At 39.1% G+C, this 20,228-nt stretch overlaps 4 protein-coding genes across 6 annotated transcripts; 2 read left to right on the forward strand and 2 right to left on the reverse strand.

Annotated features, from left to right (window-relative positions):
- The first annotated feature begins 1,674 nt into the window (after nt 1–1,674).
- On the forward strand, nt 1,675–3,140 carry LOC121991901 (homeobox-leucine zipper protein ATHB-12-like). Its single transcript, XM_042545979.1, has 2 exons — nt 1,675–2,605; nt 2,679–3,140. The coding sequence occupies exons 1-2, from the start codon at nt 1,895–1,897 to the stop codon at nt 2,895–2,897; spliced, it is 930 nt and encodes a 309-aa protein (XP_042401913.1). The 5' UTR covers nt 1,675–1,894; the 3' UTR covers nt 2,898–3,140.
- A 65-nt stretch (nt 3,141–3,205) lies between these two features.
- Nucleotides 3,206–5,631, reverse strand: LOC121991902 (rhodanese-like domain-containing protein 14, chloroplastic). The gene is made up of 6 exons (XM_042545980.1): nt 5,330–5,631; nt 5,204–5,250; nt 4,726–4,818; nt 3,919–4,057; nt 3,733–3,835; nt 3,206–3,441 (listed from the first exon to the last, which is right to left on the reverse strand). The coding sequence occupies exons 1-6, from the start codon at nt 5,508–5,510 to the stop codon at nt 3,324–3,326; spliced, it is 681 nt and encodes a 226-aa protein (XP_042401914.1). The 5' UTR covers nt 5,511–5,631; the 3' UTR covers nt 3,206–3,323.
- Nucleotides 5,632–8,916: 3,285 nt separating this feature from the next.
- LOC121991903 (pentatricopeptide repeat-containing protein At5g08510-like) lies at nt 8,917–11,962 on the forward strand. Of its 3 annotated transcripts, none has more exons than XR_006114764.1 (3): nt 8,917–9,906; nt 10,431–11,286; nt 11,562–11,962. XR_006114764.1 is itself a non-coding variant. In XM_042545982.1 (2 exons), the coding sequence occupies exons 1-2, from the start codon at nt 8,974–8,976 to the stop codon at nt 11,025–11,027; spliced, it is 1,530 nt and encodes a 509-aa protein (XP_042401916.1). In that variant the 5' UTR covers nt 8,917–8,973; the 3' UTR covers nt 11,028–11,552. The 3 variants fall into 3 exon arrangements, 1 of the variants encoding a protein (XP_042401916.1); XR_006114765.1 differs by having other exon boundaries at nt 11,678–11,962; XM_042545982.1 differs by lacking the exon at nt 11,562–11,962 and having other exon boundaries at nt 10,431–11,552.
- Nucleotides 11,963–12,356: 394 nt separating this feature from the next.
- LOC121990737 (homeobox-leucine zipper protein HDG1-like) lies at nt 12,357–15,380 on the reverse strand. The gene is made up of 8 exons (XM_042544815.1): nt 15,192–15,380; nt 14,843–15,090; nt 14,646–14,763; nt 13,880–14,548; nt 13,691–13,792; nt 13,387–13,596; nt 12,764–13,321; nt 12,357–12,689 (listed from the first exon to the last, which is right to left on the reverse strand). The coding sequence occupies exons 1-8, from the start codon at nt 15,378–15,380 to the stop codon at nt 12,357–12,359; spliced, it is 2,427 nt and encodes an 808-aa protein (XP_042400749.1).
- Between the last annotated feature and the right edge of the window lie 4,848 nt (nt 15,381–20,228).

Consider the following 20,228-nt stretch of genomic DNA (forward strand, 5'->3'; position numbering starts at 1 on the left):
TTGAGTATGAGCATACGTCAATGAGTTTTCTTTTCAAGGAAGAGATTGCATTGGGAACTATGCCAAGTGGTGGATTTATGGTCTTTCTATTGATTCTTGGTAGAAGGATTTTTTTTTTTTTTTTGTATTTTTAGACTTAATATAATAATTTTTAAAGAATAGCTTTAGATTTGATATATACTAAATGTAACTTTGGTTGGTGTATAAGTTGCTGACCTAGGAATCTTGTTCCATGAAATTAGGGCATATTGTTATGATGTATATCATCATACTAATCCTACATTGTCCATTAAGAATCTTTAGATCGACTATTTGTTGATATTACATAGTTTAAGCTCTTGTGGAACATGGGACAGACTCATAAGTTTTTCATTGACTAAACTAGGTAACTATAGGGTTGCAAATTTTGCTTGTTAATTAAGGCTTTTAAGTGTAGCTAGGATTTCTTTTCTCAGTTTTTCATATATATATAGATTTAAATAGAATTTATGTGCATCTATGTTTCATTCTTTCATGTCATATTCATTATTTAATTATGAGTGTGGTATGGTTTAAATAATATATATTATTTTTATATCATTTATTATTTAAAAATATATAGTGCCTTTCTTCTTTTGTTCGCTAGTGTATTTTTTTTAAAAAATACAAGTGAAGTGGATCTTGCTTTATAATGAAATTAACACCACTCAACATTCATTTTATAAAAAGTTAATGGCACAAAAATTGAAAAAAGAGAAGCATATCATGTCATTACTTATAAATAATGATTTTAGGTCGATTTTCAGCAACTAACAAATATACATTTTATACATTTTTTAAAAATAGATAATCACTCAGGAAAAAATTTACTGATAATTTTTTTATTTAAATAATGATGAACTATGTTACATTATGATATAAACATTTCTATTTGTTTGTTTGTTTTTAATTGGGGCGAAATTACGGCCCAATAATGTGGTCTTCTTAACATTTTGGCCCAACTCTATAAACGAAACGCAAAGTGGACACGCAAGTGTACCCACGCCCCATGTCACGGGGCCCACTGACAAGACGGTTCACCCCGCCGTCACATTAGGGTTTTTACGTGCTGACGTGGTCAAGTAAACACGTCAGATATAGTACACGTCCACATCCTTTCCAGATTGCCCCACGAGTTTTAAAAATATCCAAATGTTCCCTGGAATTGTTAACAAAATAGGAGCTCGACAATCGACATGTTCACTATCTTTCACCAAAGTCTGTCAATGAAATAAACAAAAATTTTGTTAACAAATTTGATATTCAACTTAATAATAAGATCAACTAAATAAATTTAAACTCATTAAATTAAATGATAATACGTATATATTTATAAGTAATATTTATAAATAAAGTTTATAAATTATATTTATTAATAAAATGCTACATATAATTTGGTTTGCTCATCATTAATCAATGCCTAAAAAATGGTGTAAAAATATTTAATTATAATCTTCCATAGCGTTATCTTTTTAATTTATCAGATATTTAAGAATGAAGTTATTGACGGTTAACTGTTTACTATGAACATGTTTTTAATTTACTTTGGCAAGTAAACTTTAGTAGGATCGTCAAAATTAATGGATCTAAACTAGAATATATTTAATTATAAGTATTATTAAATTATTAATTAAAAATAAATATAAATTTTAATAGAAGTGCTCGAAAACTCTAGGGAAAACAAAATAAATTTTAGTTTTAAAATTACCGTAAAATAATAAAATAATAAAAGCAAAGCCGTTGTTCAGCGGACCACGTCTCGGGTCTCCCCTACGCACCAAAACCGTTGACGTGGACAGCCGCGTCGCTGCTTGGCTCCTGCCACGTCTACCACGGATCCATCGACACGTCCCCTTTCCATTGATTCTCCGCTTCCATGTCGCTTGTCTCGACCCGCCACACCACCGTCTGTCACACGCGTGACGTCACACCACCATTAATGCAGCTGGGACACGACACCGCGATCTCCTCTCTCCCCGCGACAGCATACGCAGTGGTGCTCACCCATGGAGAGACGGTCATGGACGCCGCTAAGAAACAAGCGGAGAGGAGGCCAGGAAAAAGATGGGCGAAAGGTAAGTCCCCCACGCCAGCAGCTGCCATTGGTTATAAGGCTCCATCACCGCAGTTGACAACGCGGCTCGCGATCCACCTCAACCAGCTGCCCGGATTTGAAAAGAAGCAAATTTGGAGCTTCGGCTGCTTTGCTCTGCTGCAGGGAGCGGTAGGATCGGGAATGGTGAGCGAGGAGCAGTCGGTGGCGGAGGAAGGCGACTGCTGCAGTTGGATGGAGGCGGAGGAGGGCAAGGACGGGGAGCGACGGAGGAAGCGGTTCAGCCAGGAGCAGATCAAGTCGCTGGAGACCATGTTCGAGACGCAGACCAAGCTGGAGCCGCCGCAGAAGCTGCGGCTCGCCGGCGAGCTCGGCCTGCAACCCCGGCAGGTGGCCATCTGGTTTCAGAACAAGCGGGCGCGGTGGAAGGCGAAGCAGCTCGAGCGGGAGTACCGCAAGCTCAAGGCCGAGTACGACGCTCTGCTCTCCAGCTTCGACGGCCTCAAGAAGGAGAAGCAGCTCCTCCTACAGCAGGTGAAAAACTCACCTTTCTCTGTCATCCCCCGCAACCACCGCATTTCTCGTCATTTCGTCGAACGCTTGGCAGGTGCGGGAGCTATCTGAAATGATGGAGAAAGCAGAGGAGGGAAGCAACAGAGATGGAATTAAACAGGCTGAGCACGGCCTGTGCGCCGGCGGTCAACCGGCGAACTCCTCCTTGATAGTGACGGAAGAGCCGCAGTTTTGCTCCACCGCCACCAACTGGCCTTCCGATCAGTTCTTGTGCAGCAATCCGCAGTGGTGGGAGTTTTGGTCCTCTGAGTGAATAAACCCACCTGCAAGTCTGCAACGCAAACTCGAACAACGAAGCAATAATCTCCTTCTCATGGAGGAAGAAGAGCATTGCAATGCTTAAAATAGATTAGTCTGTATAGTGTTTGAGTGGAAAACTTTGAATCTTCTTCTTCTTGAATCTGCTTAGTTCTCATTCGTAGAACAGCACATGTATATGTAATCGTAGATGACTTCTTCCATCGTGAATAATCAAGGAGGTGCTTGATTCATCCAACCACAGCACGAATTAACACAATGACAGTGCTTAGGATCTTTTTATATAGCAATCACCAATTGGAAGATTACACAATGAGCTGCCTTTGAGATTTCACCATTGAGAATTGATTAATATGTCTAACTACAATCTTTCATGAAACGAAATAAACCATAGGGGACACAGAATTTTTACACTTTGGACTCATTCTTTCTCTGGTTCGGCTGGTAACCCTTCTTTGAACCAATTGTAGAGCCCTCCCTCTAGGTGAAACACATTTTTGTAACCATTTAGCACCAACAAATATGCTGCTATCAAGGACCTGTAGAGGGAAACAAATTGCTATTATCAAGAATCACAAATTTTACTATACTAAAAGTTCAACTCCAAGCCTTGGCTCTGTAATCTTGCAGGAACAAATTACAAGCCTCTTGAAACACTAGCAAGCAAGAAAAAGAACAAATAGATAAGCTGATTTTTATGTTAGTCAGTCGTCGGTTGTTATCTCCTACAGTAGTTTTCCTCGTATCTACAAATTCACAGGTTGGGTTCCTCGTATTTTTTGTGCAATTTTAAAATGAATAAAATTGATTTATTGATGATAGCAAGTTACCTTGATTGCTGGCCTTCTGGAAGACTTTGTGATGGCTTCATGGTGCCTCCAGTGGAACACGCTACTATGATTTTTGCATCTTTATCAAGTTTGGACTCCACACCTGTTTGATAACAGAACATTCATCTGCAATTTCGCAAAATGTTCAGTAGGAAGAATGTTGCTGTGTGACAAGAGATAGCTTACTCTGCATAAACTCAGGGTTCTCTTCGGTGCCGGCGAAAATGCCAAAGAAAGCAAAAGCAGCACGCCGAGCAATATCCCATGCTGTCCATTCCTTAATAAGCCTGTATATTTGTACATTGATAGCACCTGGTGGATGAGCCTAAAGAAATTGAAGAGTCATCTAGGGAATCAGATTCCAAACCACAGAAAGATGAAGATTTCTTCAGCATAAGATTTACTCAGATACATGGTGGCAATAATAATTGCTTTCTGAAGATTTGACGATTTCAAACAGAACCATCAACTCATGCTTCCACAACAGTTATAACAATAAGTCGTCAGACCGATTTGGTAGTGATATGCTTATATGGATCTTATTGTTAATGAAACAGTCAAATAAGCATGAGTCTAAGAGTAGAAACTATTCATGTAATGTCACGCAAAATATGAACCGGCTAGTCGAAGCCAAAATTTAAACCATCTCAAGCCTTGCCATATGGCAGTTTTCGACTTTTAAACAAGAAAGCAACTTAACGGGAACCACAATTACGGTTTTCTCTTAGAGTTCACTTAATTATTGAGGAAGAAGACCTGATCAAGGCATTGTGGGAGGCTATTCCTTTTCCGAATTTCCATAGGTCCAAAGATTTGAACAACACTACTAGAAAATACAAAACATCGATGAAAAAGAATCAACCACCTGAAATATACCGAGCGTGTGCAAAACTTAGTTCGTCTAAGGACATGGTACACACGTTTGCATCAATGAACAATGCTTTTTATAAGATAAAATCAACTATAGGTTTCAGTTTGAGTAACAAAGTATACCTCCTTAAACTCTGCTTCAGGCCGGACATCCAAAATAACGAAATTGTTTTCCTTTTGAAGACGCAAGGCTTCCTTTACATCAACACTGCGAACCTGCAAGAATCATACAATTAGACATTGAGGTGGTTTGAATGTGTACGTGAAAGTCACCAAATATACTTCTACAAGATACAAATTAAGATCTTTGTAAAGAAAGAATAGAAAAAAATGACCTTTTTGACAAGATTGTGGTAATTTTCATCAAAGATTTCATCCTTATTTCAAACATTGGAGATCAAACTGTGGAGAAGATGAAATAAAATGATAGAATCCCCCTCTATCTACTACTACTGATCGCAAACAAACTACGCCATCGGAGAAACCCTAGACGCATCTCGCAGTAGATCGATGATTTTAATCATCTTAAACCCAGGATAAAATTGTATTTTATCGGTCAAAGGGAATAATAAAGATGGATTAAGGCAGAGAAGACAGATACCCTCTTCTGAAGTAGAACCTCGCGTTTGATCTTCCAATCTTCTTCGGCTGCATCCAAACAAGACGCAGTAACAAGTCACCAACTCGATAAAATAGGCCAAGCGGATTGGAACTTGATGGAGCGTACCAGGAGATTTCGCAGGCTTAGTGGCGGCACTTCTGACGCGGAAGCTGCGCGAGGCGGAGCGGGGGTGAGATCCAAAGGAGGCAGCGGCCGCCGGAGTCGAGGAATGGAAGCGAATCGAGTCAGAAGGCCAGCGGGGTCGGGAGAAGGAGCAACTTGGATTCAAGGCGGCAGAAGCAAGCATTTTTGCTCCGATTGCTACTTGCTTGCGCACTACGTCGGTAGGATTTGACAATGGCGGATCGGAAGAAACGAGGAAATGGAAAGATTTGGGGGAAAATATCGAGTCATGGGAGGAGTGGGGATTGGAGAGGTGGCGCCGGATATCTCAACTAGTGGAGGAGGTTGCAATGCCTCCCTGTTCCGGAGACCCCACCAAATCTTGATTCGCTCTCATTATAAATGCGAAATAATTATATATTTAAAATAAAATTTGCAAAATTAAATCCTTTTAATAATTATTATTGCACAAATTCAAATCGATAAATTCCCGAACGTTCGAATATCCCAATCACGTATATAAGTTTTAAAATTATCAAATTGGATACTCCATGCCCGTTGTGCTTCTTCGCATTTATTCAGATATACTCTTCAAATAATTTATTTTATATTTAAAAAATTAATATTGTCAATGTAGTATGTTAAATTAATATTTGAGTTCGTAAATATGATAAAAAAAAATTACACGAATATATAGAATTTTGTTTCATATCATTTAAAATCTTTTAGGTCCATCAGTCGATTTTGATCAATATTAATCAAAATTGATTGATAGACCTAAAGAGTTCGGAATGGTTTGGAATCAGGTTATCTAGTTCTCATAATTATATTAATGTCTTTAAATATCAATTTGATTCACTATATTGAGAGCAGTATTTTTTTCAAGAAAAATGATATTTTTAAGGAAAACTCTTAAGGATAGACACATAAATGATGGGACTCACAAAAAGTGAAATTGTGGGTCCCATCATTTATGCGTTTATCCTTAAGAGTGTGTTTGGTTCGGAGTTATTTTTTATAACCTTAGTTATCCATCCAAGTTTATCAATAAAAATCTTGTTTGGTTTAGGTATTTGATGATTTTCCGAGTAATGTTCCATGCCCGACACGTCAACAAAAGGATCATGTAGCCTGGAATCAGAAAACCCCAGAAAACTAAAGTTTTTCTTGATTCCGGGGTTAATAAATTTTTTTTACTAAAAATACCCTCCGATAAGAAAAAACATGGGAAAAAGAAAAAATGTAAAAAAAAATATATTAAAAAATGTAAAAAAAAAATGTTTAAAAAGTTTAAAAATAAATAATTTAAAAAAAAATTAAAAAAATAGAAATTTTAAAAATAAAAAATTTAAATTTAATTTTTTTTTTTAAAATAAAAAATTTAAAAATTTTCAAAAAAAAAAAAAATATTTTTTTTTTAAAATTTAAAAAATAAATAAATAAATAAATAAAACTAAAATTAAAAAATGTATATATATATATATAAATATAAATAATATAAAAAATATATAAAAACATTAAAAAAATAAGAAAAACACATAAAAAAGTAAAAAAATATACAAGAGAAAGAAAAGTAAAAAAAACATAAAAAAAAAATAATAATAATAATAATATGTATAGTTGATTTTGTAACTGAGGGTAATACGGTAAAATATTACACTAAGGTATTCATTAAAACCTTCAAATAAATAAGTTTTTGTTGCATTACTTGAACCAAACAACATTTGGTTATGTTTTATTCCCATAACCTTGGTTATGTGATTATTTGATAATCACATAACTAAGATTATACATGATAACTTGAACCAAACGCACTCTAAGAGTTTTCCTTTAGATTTTTCCTTGAGTGTATCCAAGCTCTTTTTTTCAAATATAAATGTATTTAAAAAAAATCTTATTCGTATTTAAAATATCATCGCCCTACATATATTATGTCAAATTGATATTTAAGGGTATCAATATAATTAAAAAAATTAGACTAACATATAGAATATAGTTTTATGTGATTACAAGCTCTTTAGGTCCATTAGTCAATTTTGGCCGAAATTGATTGATGGACCTAGAGAGATCGGAATGACATGAAACTATGTCTATGTTTTCATCTAGTTTTTTTTTATTATAATTGATCCAGTCTAAAAGTTGATGAGATGGAAAGCTGGGGATGTGACGCTCCCACTGACCGCTTGTAGACTTCGCTTCGCCATACAAAACAGATGACGTTAGTACTGAGCTAGGGAAGGAGCCCCCGGCGTTGGCTCTCTGACGCTCAAGTTAGTCATCGACGATGATGTAGAAGGCAGAGCAACAACAAGAATGAACATTGTAGCGCAAATAATGTATATCGCGTACCTTCGCCGATGCTTGGACCCCCTTTATATAGAGCTCCTGTAGTGCGCCGTGCACGCTTCTCCAAGTGAGCACGCTTCGCGATGTTTCCCCTGAAAAGACTTGTCAGTAAAGTGTCCCTGACATAATATCTTAACAAGTCGAACATATCTCTGATGTGATTGTGGAAGTTTCCGTCGTACGATCTTCCTGTCGACCATGCCTATGTCAGCGGCACTCATTCCCAAAAGGATGTCGAGAGATAACACAGTGGGTCTGTTGCTGGGCCGAGCGGGTTAGTCGCTCAGCCAGAACGTCGCTGCGTCTGTGCCGCGTCCGCTCGGTCGGAGGTCCGCTACGCCTATACCATGTCCGTTCGACCGGAACTCCGCTGAATCTGTGTCGAGTCCTGGCCGAGCGGGGTAGCTGATCGACTCAGATTTTGCATATCTTCTCCTCCTCCTGGCGTCCAACATTCCATTGAGTGTCGGTTGTTTGACACCTCCCCGAGTCAAAGGTGGGGTCGGACCGAAACCTTCTCCTCTAGGTCGAGGGCCAGATCGCCTGACCCGCCAATGCTATTATCCTCCACTTGGCTATATTATACCTAAACTTTGACTGCCTTGACTCTCACCTCCATCTGGCAACCGACCTCTATCGGGTGGGCCCCTCCATATCGTCGGATCAATAATCATAATCTCAAACATTAATTTAACACATTATATTAAAAGTAATAATTTTTTGAATACGTATCAATTTTTTTTTAAATATATTCGAGTTAAAAAAAATTATTACTCTGAGTTAAATTGATACTTAAGGATATGAATATAATCGAAAAAATTAGAAGAACACATAAAACTTAATTTCATATCATTCCAAATTTTCTAGGTTAATCAATTAATTTTAATCGAAATAGATTTATGGACTTAGAATGATATAAAATAATACCGTAAGTATATTTTATATTTTTAAATATTAATTTGATAAAAATAAGTTTTTCAATATAAAATAGATTTTTTAATTGATAGTTAGCGTGTAACAATTGATCTATAACCTGAATTGATTGCTACCCAATTTTATTGTAGCAATCGATTGAGTTAAAGGCAGAAGCTAAAATAGATACATTGTAGTAATTGATTGCGATAAATGTGAAATGAGATATATAATTTGATAATTTTAAAATTTAGATACGTGACGTAGTTCAGTAATTTACCTAATTCAAATTCTTTAGGCGCTACTATAAATTGGAGGTGATCGATTCGATTCGGGAGAGATGTGTGTTTGTTTGGGCGAGACAGGCAACAAGGCTTGGCCTGGTCCAAATGAACCGGATCAAGCAGATTCATGGCTTCGTCCTCCGCAATGGCGTCGACGACATCCAGGCGCTCGTCCTCCAGCTTCTCCACCTCCCCAGCCCCAACCTCCGCTATGCACACGCCCTCCTTCTCTCCCACCCCACCCCACCCTCCACCTTCCTCTACAACAAGCTCTTCCAGGCCTACGCCCGCGGCGGCGGCGCCTCATTCGAGCCTTGCGCCGAGCTCTTCGTCAGCATGCGCCGCTCTCCAAACCCGCACACCTTCGTATTCCTCTTCTCTGCCTGCGCCGCCTTCGCCCGCCCCGGCCACGGCCGCGCCCTCCACGCCCGCTTCATTCTCTCCGGCTTCCCTTTCGACGCCTTCGTTGCCACCGCCCTCCTCGACCTCTACGCCAAGTCCGGCCTCTTCGACTCCGCCCGACGCGTGTTCGACGAAATGCCCACGCGTGACGTCGCCCTATGGAACTCCATGATCCGGGGCTACTTCCGGTGCGGTGATCTGGACAAGGCCAGGGAGTTGTTCGACGCGATGCCGTTCAGGAATGTCATCTCCTGGACGTCAATGATCTCGGGGTACACCCAGAACTCGCGGTACGAGGAGGCTATCAATGTATTCTCGAGGATGTGGCTGGAAGGAGAGGTGAAGCCTAACGAGGTCACGCTTGCAAGCGTGCTGCCGGCCTGCGCGCATCTTGGGGCGATGGAACTGGGAATGAAAATTGAGGCATATGTACGGGACAACGGGATGATTCGCAACGTATTTGTGTGCAATGCTCTGCTAGAAATGTTCGCAAAATGTGGCAACATCGAGCATGCAAAGAAGGTGTTTGATGAAATGGGCGTGATCAGAAATTTGTGTTCTTATAATACGATGATCATGGGACTGGCAGTGCACGGGAAGTGGCATGAAAGTCTGGAGCTTTTCCAGGAATTGCAGGTACACAACATGGATTAACCTTTGTTTAGTTTGAAAGTCCATGCCTTTTTCAAGTGCAACAAAGTCTAATTTTGCAGCTGTTTCTATCTCTCAAACTTTTTTTTTGCTGTCGATTAACCTCATTGTTTCTTCTATCCTTGATTAATGGAATAGTTACGATGTTTATAAATGCATATATGCTAATTATTCTCCCAATTGTTGCATGCTGATATGCACCAAATGAATTTTTTAAAGAATGATATGCATCAAAATAACCTTACTATGTTTTACCCTGTCTATTTAAAGGGGTATACTATATAACTTGCTGAAATATTGTGTTGAACATGCAAAACATACTTCAAAAATACCTGTGAAATAAAGATCTTAAGGTAATAAAATCGATGGGCTCTTTTCCTATTTTGTAAGAAGCAATCTAAGTGTTTTTGGATAAATATCTGTCCTATCTTATTGTTTCTACTGTTCATCTTTTGTTCTATTTGGGCTTTCATTTTTGATCCTATTAACAAACTGATCGTTGACGATAGGCAAGAAGAATTAGCCCCGATGACATTACACTGGTAGGTGTTCTTTTGGCTTGCACTCATGGAGGACTTGTAGATGAGGGACAATTTTTCTTTGATTCCATGGAAAAGGACTTTTGTATTACTCCTAAATTGGAACACTATGGTTGCTTGGTCGATCTATTAGGGCGTGCTGGATATACAAAAGAAGCCTACAGTCTGATAACTAGTATGCCAATGGAGCCAGACTCAGTTATATGGGGTGCTCTACTAGGAGCTTGCAGCTTTCATCGAGACGTCCAATTAGCAGAAATTGCTGCTGAATTCCTATATAAACTTGAGCCTTTGAATTCAGGAAACCTTGTTATTCTTTCCAATGTGTATGCTTCATTAGGGAGGTGGGCTTCTGTTGCAAATGTTTGGAGACTGATGAAAGGAAAGCAACACAGAAAGTCAGCTGGTTACAGCATTATTGAGTTGGACGGAAATATGCACAAATTCCTTGTGGAGGATAAATCACACCCACAGTTTGAAGAGATTTATACTCTCTTGGATGAGATTACAATGAGTATGAGACAATTTGGTTACAAGCCTAATCGGATTCTCCAGGCCGAAAGCTAAGAAGAGTAAGATGCCAGTAAGGTTGACTGTTGCCAACAAACTCTGAAGCGGCATACAGTGGCCGGCGGTGAAAACATCACCTTATGAGACATCAAGTTTCCCATATTATTTGAGTCAATGATGTATCAAAAAATTGCAGCCATATAAGCTCCTCATCTCACAAGAATTTGACATATTTCAGTTTACTAGAAGGGAAAATCTGGTGCTAAAGAAGCAATGTGGTGATTGAGTACAAGACAATTAAATCATGAAGTTGCAGGTAAGAATTTCATTCTTCAGGATGCTTACATCTTTGTGTTCATTTGTCCATGGAATGAGGAATGTAGCATAACATGTTTTAACCTTATCCAGAGTTGCGACTATGACTTCACTTGTCTTTTACTGTAGGGCGACATTCTTGTTATGTTTGTTATTGTTTACCATATAAACATTATGAGTCAAGTGTGTGTAGCCCGGCTTGGGTATTCTAGATTTAGATTATTATTCGTCATCACGATGTAATATGGTTTAATACTTTCCTCTCAAATTCTACAGGTGTTTCAGGCTTCATGTCGGGGCTAAAATACTTTCATCTTTTTAATTATCAATTCAAAGATTATGAATGTACTAGCAAAAGATTTTAACTTCTACATTTCTATCTACTATTCTAGAGAAAGGTGGTATGATGCATACATCATCTGTCGGCAAACTTGGAAGCATCTCCGAAAGCATTCTTTCTACTGGGTGAAGCATTGTTGAAACCAGTATCGTGCTTCTGCAAGAATAAGCCAGTTCCTTGCTTATCTCACCACAAAATCAAGATTATAGATTTTTTTTTTTCATCTTTTCTCTGTTTATTGGTAATCCCTACTGTGTTTGACAAATTGTTCATCTATTTCTCTAAGCATTGATTTGATTAAACGGAATTTTGTTAGTCTCCTCAATTGTAAATTATAAAGAGCTTGTGTTTGTACACCAGCTATTGTTGAGTTTCTATGATGACCAAAGAGATTACTTTTAGATTGTGCAGTTCTTGGTGTGGTACTTTGATGAACTATCTATCTTTTTTTTTCTTTCTTTCTTTCCAAAATGTTAACATCCAAATAAATGTGTTTCTAGGATAGATAAAGAAAAACTATCATAAATTTAAATAGAAGCTTGTCCATACAATAATTGTCTTGAAATCAATCGATAAAAATATATATAAACATGCAGGAAATTAATTGATGGAGCATGAGCTGAATAAATTCTAAGAAGAACACGACAAAATTTTGGGTTTGAGTTGGAGTCGATTCAATTGCTGCCCATCGACTCCAATTGATTATTTAATTCTTAAACAAATCGATCATCTCAATTGGTAAGTATATTGAGGGCGATTTGGATCTTTTGCAGAGTGTGAGAGACGAGGCCGTTGATCATCTCCACCGCCTCCGGGGTCACACTCGCCGTCCGGTGGCTGATTTGGAATCCCACGGTGAGCAGCGAGCCGGAGTTCAGCCCGCCGGCTCCGCCCATCGCGTCTGGAAGGATGGCGAAGCCACACGGGAGGAGCCCCACGTGCGCCGGGTCTCCGCCGTTGTTCATCACTTGGTGCATCGACCCCACGTCCACCGGCGCGTAGACCACCATCGCATCGCCGGAGGCGTCGATGCTCGTCTCTTGAATGATCAGTTGCTGTGCCGCCTGGAAAATAATTGATGCCATTTAGATTGATTGTCGAAGAGGATTAATTGAGTAAGGATCGATCGATTAGTTACGGCGGATCGGAGGAGGACGACGGCGTTGGCCGCGTCGTGTCCCATGGCGAGGTGAGTCATCCTGTAAAGTGGGCCGTCGTCTCCGAGCACATCCCACTGGCTCCGGCAGCTCTCGTCGCGGAGGAAATCAAACAGCCGCCTCTGCGCCACCGGCATCCACACCGCCGTCGAAGCGCAGAGCACAATACCCGGCGGCTCTCCTGCCTCCGGAAAGCTCTTCCTCGTCATCACGCTCGATGTCGCCACCAACGCGGTGACGGCGATGTGATTATCCTGCTCCAACTTGCGCCACTCCCCGACGGCCGACGAGCAAACGCTGGCAGCGAACGCCCGCGTCATCCTTTGCGCCAGCTTCAGCATGCTGAGTTGCGCAAGCATCATGCCGGTGTCGAGGTCGCGGCGAGCGATGGAGGACGTGAGAAGGTCGACGACCTCGCAGCGGCGCCTCAGGGCGGCGACCCACCGGCCAGCGCCGAAGGCTGTGCCGGAGCGTAGATGATGCTTGTACATTTGACTCACTTGCTCTTCGTCGTACTCGGTATGTTCTACCCACGTCACCTATACCATCCATAAATCGATCGGTAAACCGCCGGAGATCGATCCAGACCAAGAAAAGTTCAAACCTTGCAGTAGCCATTAGCCATATCTTGCACCAGGCAACCGGAAGGCAGACGTCGGCAGCTCGCCGGGATTAACCCGCAGCCGTTCCTGATGCTGTCGACGGATACGTCGACGATGGTCCAAGTTCCCTCCCCGTGCTGCTTGCAGAACCGGAGAAATCGGAGCTCGCGGACGGCCACCAACGGCGACAGCACTTGCAGCTCCGCTTGCATCTTTAAAAATCAAAACATCACAAATTATCTTCGTTAATCGATGAATTTAATGAGATCAAATGCGATTTCGTGGATTAATTATTTATTTGCTCACGATTTGCAGCGCTCCGTCTCTTGTTCCGGCGACGCCGGGGGTTATGACTTCGTCGACGGTCGCCGCGGTGACGATGCAGGGGAACATTTCGATCCATTTATTCTGCGTTTAATCAGAAATAATAATGCTTGATTTTTTTTCTTTTTGTAATCGGAAATAAAAAAAATTGAATTTTGTATGGCAACATACGGCATCCATCATGGTGTCGACGAGAGCGATGGCGCTTATGAGCACCATCCCGGACTCCCTGGTCGCCTCCGGCGTGTATCCCACCGGCGACAGCCCGGTGATCCGGCGGTACTTGCAGTACTGTTCATAGTTCAGCGTCTCCGCCGCGCCGTCAAAGCCGCGAACCCAGAGCGGCTCCTCCAGCTGCGCGATGGCCACGAGCTCCTCCATCGCCGCCAGAGCCAGCTCCACAAGCAAACCCCGCTCGCCCCCCTGCATCCCCGGCGGCGGCGGGATTATCGGGTTCACCACCGCGTTGTAGTCCGGATGAAGGGCGCCGACCGAAGGTGGAACCAAGGAAAGCCCGCCGGCAGCGTAGTTGCCGGCCGCGACGGAGGCACCGAGCTCGAAGATGCTGCTCATGGGCGTTGCCGCCGGGACGGACAAGGAAGAGAACGACTTGCCGATGAACCTGCCGGCGAGGGTACAGACGCGGTCGAGCTCCTCCTTGAGTCGGGCGTTCTCGATCCGGAGCTGCTGTTCCTCCGGCGAGATCTCGCCGAGCGTCGCCGGCATGCCGCAATCAGGGCACCGGGGGTTGATCATCATGTCCCGATAATGCACGTTCTCAGCTCGCAGCTTGTCGTTTTCCTGCCGCAGTATCGAATTCTCGTGCCTCTCGATTTGCGTCTGCAAAATTACCAAATCAAAATCCAATTTTTAACCTAAATATCACCTCAAAATCCAAAATTTAACGCGAAATCGAGGCGCAATTATATGATTACACCTTCATTTGCGTTCTCCTGTTCTGGAACCAGAACTTGATCTGCCGGGGCTCCAGGCGGAGCCGCCGGCTGAGATCCTGCCGTTGCTTATCGTCCGGGTGAGGGCAATCCTTAAACATCCTACATTAAGAAAGTCAAATAATTAAGCGCCGATCGAAAATAAACTCAAATAGAACCCCGATCGATCCATCTTAATTACGCTTCAAGTTCTTGAATCTGTTGCGGGGTGTGGCGGTGGTATCGCTTCCTCCGGCGACGATTACTACTATTAATCCCCGGATCGGCATCCTCGCCGGAGATGGCGTCCAAGTTTTCGCTCCCCGACCTGCTACCGTCGTCGTCTTCCCTGTTCCGGTTGCTGGAATATTCAGCATTTTCCCTGCTTCCGACGCTCCCGGAGGCGACGCCGGCCATCATCCCATTATTCTGGACGTCCACGTTCGATTGCTACTCCATGAAAAGACAACCAAAGCGCCGTCGTAGATTAACTAACTCCAAAACCATTAATGCCGTTCAAATGGATCGAGATAAATTAATTAATTAATTACCAGCCCGAGAGCGAGGCCGCCATTAGCAACAAATCCAGGACTAGCGAATCTACGCTGCGTTGGCGGAGTCAACTCTCCGGCAGTCACCGCCGCGGCTGCCCCCGCCTGGCTGTAGATTTCGGATCTGTCGTTGTCGGATACGTTTCCAAATTTCTTCGTCGTCGGCGCTTCCTCTTCCTGACCTCTCATGATGATCTCGCTACTTTCTCTCTGACCAAATAATCATTCATTCAATCAATTCCATTCATGAAGCGATATTTCCATCAGCCATTAAAGGAGTCAAAAAACAAGATAAATATCAGATTCAATCGACAAAAAAAACAAACTTTTCATCCCAAAAGGTTCAATCTCTGACTTAAAACCCCCACAGAAGAACTCCCAAATCATGCAGAAATAGCAGCAGAATCAAAAAATAAACGCACGCTTCCACTTCTCTTCGCCGTCAACGGACTAAAACTAAAACCAAAGTCAAAGTTCCAAGCGCCGTCAGTTTGACTTCTTCATCACGCAGTCAACCAACAGAACAGAACAAAACAAAACCTCCTTTCGCAAAAAAACCAATCACGAAAAAGGATAAAAATTAGGGATGCGAGATCATTCTCTTACATCCGAAAGGAATCCGATCGAAGGTTGAAGACGACTGCGTCGTCGCAGCGATGGCGACGGGGAAAGAAATATGGAGAGGACTCCAGGACGCGATGAACTTTTGCTATATGAGAACAATGGACCACTAAATGACGTTTCTGCCCCTCGACCGGCCCGATCGAACCGGAGACATATATACCGTCGGATGGAGATCTGACGGAGGAATCATCCCGTTCAGCCGATTCAGGAAGGCTGGGAGCCGGGGGGATTAATATAAACAAAACGAGGCAGTACGCGTATCTCCGGATTCGCTGCCGCGCATATTTCACAATTGACACTAATTGAAGAAATCTAACCGTCGGATACGGTGATGGAGAATTAAAGGTGGGGGTCAGGATTGGACACGATCCGGGAAAAATTCTGCAAGCTCATTTCATTCTAAGAATTGATTGTTACCAAAAATGGCAGCGGATTGGTTTCTTAAGTTGCCATTTTAACTACGATTTTTACAGCAAGATATTATAATACATATGCGGTATTATAAAAGTAAAATGTAAAACGGGGAATTATTAATTCGAATAATTCTACTTATTTAATATTTTTGGAAATTAAATTGCACATGGAAAATGACTGAATTTAAATGATATCTTTTCCAACTTGCTATTTGTGGAAAAATATTACTTTATATTATCAAAATAAAAAAATAATGACAATATCGGTTAAATTTGATATGGTGACATGGTTGCTAAATTGATATTTTAAAAATAAATAAATAAATAAATAATTTTAGAGGTGATCCAATTAATTATTGCCTGATAAAAAATTAATTATTTTGTAACAATAGTTAAATTAATGCAAACTTCTTTAAATGAATCCATTTGGGGACTTGCCCTTGTTACTAAACCTGCCTACATAATTATTATTTTAGTTATTTAATTAATGGAACACTAAATATTGTTTAAATATGAAAATAAATAAATAAATAAATAAATAAATAAATAAATTGTGAAATAAGTAGGCAGTAACTTGCAGGTTTACACCTCACTATTTACTTATTTTAGGTCACTTACTAAAAAAATTTTAAATAGATTTTGTATCACATACGTTTTAATTAATGTGTGCTAATTAGGGTTAGCACAAATGACATGATTTTGCTCTATATAATTCTATGGTTTAATATTTGAGACAAATCAGTTTAATTTGTGAATTATAAGTAAACATTAGTTTGTTAGGTTTAGCGATCGACTTTTAATTTAATTTAATTTAATTTAGCAACGGTGTTCCTTCTCTAGTAATATTATAATTGGAATAAACTCATGCATTATTCAAAAAAAAATATTTACTTATTTTTTTTGGAATAAGAATTTAACTCTTCCTATTGCTAACTTCCTAGCAATGACAGACTAATTATATAAATAAAATATAATCATAAAACAAATAAGGACTCAGAGAATTTATTTGATTATAATTTGAGTGATCATTAATCCAAAACTATAGAAGCACTATCAATTTCATTCTTAGACAAAGTCGGAGGCGGAATAATCTCTTACAACATTTGAAAGCATAAAACGAAATACAGAGCTTAGAAAATGAAATACCGAGTGTGTACATTACAACTAGCTCTAGTGTACTATTTATAGTGTACTGGTTGAAATGACCATTTTACTGACGTGGTAACTCGGGGTGCCTCCATTGATCTAGGGCGCCTCCCACGCTTAAATTTATCTCCACGACAACGACCACTTTCAAATTTGGTGGCATCGGAGGTACCTTGATTTATCGGAGGTGCCTCGGTTGTGTTGAGCTGGAATTCACTACTTATATGCTTCGTAATAATTCCTAGGCATCTTCCGAGGCGCCCCAAGACAACGGAGGCGCCTTGAGCATCTGGGCTCCTTCAATCAATGGAGGTGTCTAGGATGCTCTAAGTTGACCATCGACTTCTTTGCGCGCTTGGGTGATGCTTCGGTAGTCCGAAGTTGAGTTCACTCGAATCCAACTCCGACCTTCTCCTCGAGTAAGTTTCCTCCCAGCTTCTCATCCCTCAAATGCGCCACGTGGATTCTTCTCACTCCACCAGTGTAATCTTCCATCGGTCCTTGTCCATCGGATGTACCGAGCCTGTCGACCACTTCTCGTAATATTTTTCTAATTCGCTGTATCTTCCGCTCGACTTCTTGTGTTTCTAAGTTTTTGTACACTTAGACATAAGATATAAAAAATACACTGGACCAAACTTAATTTAATTGATCGACATCAAAACTAACTCGAGGTATTTATAATTTTCTTCTTTTTATTTGCAGTACCCCGAGTTAAAGTTAGGGATATCAAACAAAATATGATTTATGTTAAAATAATTTGAAACAATTTAAGACATGAAATTTTACAATTTGGTCTCCTCTAAATTTAACACTTCTTCTGTCTTTTGATCACATAAAAAATAAAATCAAAATGAAAATAGTAGAAAAAAATTTGAAAATTTTTATAGTGATTTTGTATAAATGATGTAATGTTGTGTATTTTTACTGAAATTATTTTATAAATAAAATAATTTTTAAGAATTAAACCTTAGATTAACCAAAAATAATTTATTTTTTTAATTTTTGAAAATTTTGAAAATTTTTATGAATATCAAATAGAATCAATCTGACCATAACAAAATTTTTACGAGAAAACTATTTTTATTATAACTAAAATAAATATTTTTATACTGAAATAATTATTTTTTAAAATTAAATATTTTTAAAATAGATTGATAAGTGAAAGTAACTTGCCAATTTTTGAGAACAGGTAAAAGATAACATTTATTTAAATTTGTTTTTTTTTCAAAACTAATCTCTAAAAATTTTAAGTTTTTAAAAATTTGATTTTCATTGAAAATTTATAAAAAATATTTAACTGTTAAATTTTTGAAATATTTTTTCTTACAGATAACATTTTTGTTTATTAAAACAAAATTAAATCTAAAGAAAATGTACAAAAAATTTAAGAAGAATAATTTTGACAATACATCAACCAAGTTAATTTTTAAGATCTATTAAGTATTTTCATGGAATCTTATTTTTTGATAATTTTATAATTTGACTCCTATGATTTCTAACATACTAATTTAGTCCTCCATAATTTAAATTTTGTTAAAAAAATCTTGTTAGTAATAAATTCGTATTTGAACCCATAGAGAATTTTTCTAGTTTAATTTCAAAGAATATATTTGGCCTATTAACTTTAGATTTCATTTGATTAATTTTCAAGTTTTTCTTTTAGGCAAAAATTTTCTAATTTATTTTCAAAATCAATTTTGACATTTTTTCTATTTAATATACTTGGTTCTTAGTTTACGTAACAAACTAGAATGTATTTTAATTGCATTGTAAAGTTGATCAGAGGGAAGGTTATTTACCTTATTTATCGTATTTGATTCGTAGGTTGAGGCTCCCCCTTTATCGTTGCTCTCTTTTGAAGAAATTTGTTGTCTTTAGGTAGGTGGTTAGCCGTTAGTGTTAGTCCGGTGTATTCCTCGGTCTCAGACTCTTTTGAAGATGATTCGATCCATATTGTTTTGAGGTTCTTCTATCTTTTTTTTTTAGTTGTTTGTTTATGAATTTGTCTTTCTCCTTTAATCTGGGACATTGATCTTCTTCGTCATAGTTGTAGCATTTTATCTTTCTACTCCCTTTTCTTCAAAGAAATTTTGGAACTTTTTTTTTTTTTATTAAAATTGTTAGTTCTAAAAACTTCATTGAATTTTCTTACCTTATATGCTTCATCTTCGTCAAGGGATGACTCTGAATCTAGTTGGTTCTTCTTAGCTTTTAAAGCAATATTATTGTTTGACTTTTTTGTGTCTTTAAATCTTACACATCGAGATTCGTATAATTTTAAAGTAAAAAATGGTTCTTTTAATGTACTTACTATAAGGAACTAGGGCGCTAAATATGCGAAAGCGCAGTTGAAAACATCTAGTTCCTCCAGAAGATTCATGCGAAAGAAAAATACATATACTAAATTTTACATGAGAGGATTATACCTTTGTTGTGTGTCCTTCGCAATCCCGACAGCAACGTTTCTTTAGATGTGGATCTTAGCACGATCAAATGATCGCACCTCTATGGTATCTACATGAACAAGCCTCATTTATCTCACAAACTTACAAAGTGGAGAATGAAAGAACCAAAGGTTGTGCTAGCAACCCTTCTTGCAAGTTTTGGCCAAGTGAAGAGAGGAGGAGGAAGAAGAGCAAGAACACTAAAAACTTATCATGAAAATAAATCCAAAAACCCCTTTTATAGATTCATGAAATTTCCTTGTGTCTTAATGTCAATTGCCTTAATTGACATTAATATTTGTCTTCATCCAATGAATCCAATGCATGAGTAATTCAAATTGTTCACACTTCATCCAATGCATCAAATGTATAAGTAATTCAAATTGTACACTCCTCTTTCTTCATGA

Source organism: Zingiber officinale, chromosome 6B (genome assembly GCF_018446385.1).
Source record: "Zingiber officinale cultivar Zhangliang chromosome 6B, Zo_v1.1, whole genome shotgun sequence".
Lineage (NCBI taxonomy): Eukaryota > Viridiplantae > Streptophyta > Magnoliopsida > Zingiberales > Zingiberaceae > Zingiber > Zingiber officinale.

Excerpts from the sequence above, each read along its gene's own strand:
- LOC121991902 (XM_042545980.1), bottom strand. The coding sequence starts at position 5,510 with ATGCTTGCTTCTGCCGCCTTGAATCCAAGTTGCTCCTTCTCCCGACCC. Across the intron at positions 5,251-5,329 it reads TAAGCCTGCGAAATCTCCTG|CCGAAGAAGATTGGAAGATC; the intron begins GTACGCTCCATC and ends GTTTGGATGCAG. Across the intron at positions 4,058-4,725 it reads CTGAAGCAGAGTTTAAGGAG|GCTCATCCACCAGGTGCTAT; the intron begins GTATACTTTGTT and ends CAATTTCTTTAG.
- LOC121990737 (XM_042544815.1), bottom strand. The coding sequence starts at position 15,380 with ATGAGAGGTCAGGAAGAGGAAGCGCCGACGACGAAGAAATTTGGAAAC. Across the intron at positions 15,091-15,191 it reads GCGGCCTCGCTCTCGGGCTG|CAATCGAACGTGGACGTCCA; the intron begins GTAATTAATTAA and ends TTCATGGAGTAG. Across the intron at positions 13,597-13,690 it reads GAGACGGAGCGCTGCAAATC|ATGCAAGCGGAGCTGCAAGT; the intron begins GTGAGCAAATAA and ends TGATTTTTAAAG.
- LOC121991903 (XM_042545982.1), top strand. The coding sequence starts at position 8,974 with ATGAACCGGATCAAGCAGATTCATGGCTTCGTCCTCCGCAATGGCGTC. Across the intron at positions 9,907-10,430 it reads AGCTTTTCCAGGAATTGCAG|GCAAGAAGAATTAGCCCCGA; the intron begins GTACACAACATG and ends CGTTGACGATAG.
- LOC121991901 (XM_042545979.1), top strand. The coding sequence starts at position 1,895 with ATGTCGCTTGTCTCGACCCGCCACACCACCGTCTGTCACACGCGTGAC. Across the intron at positions 2,606-2,678 it reads AGCAGCTCCTCCTACAGCAG|GTGCGGGAGCTATCTGAAAT; the intron begins GTGAAAAACTCA and ends AACGCTTGGCAG.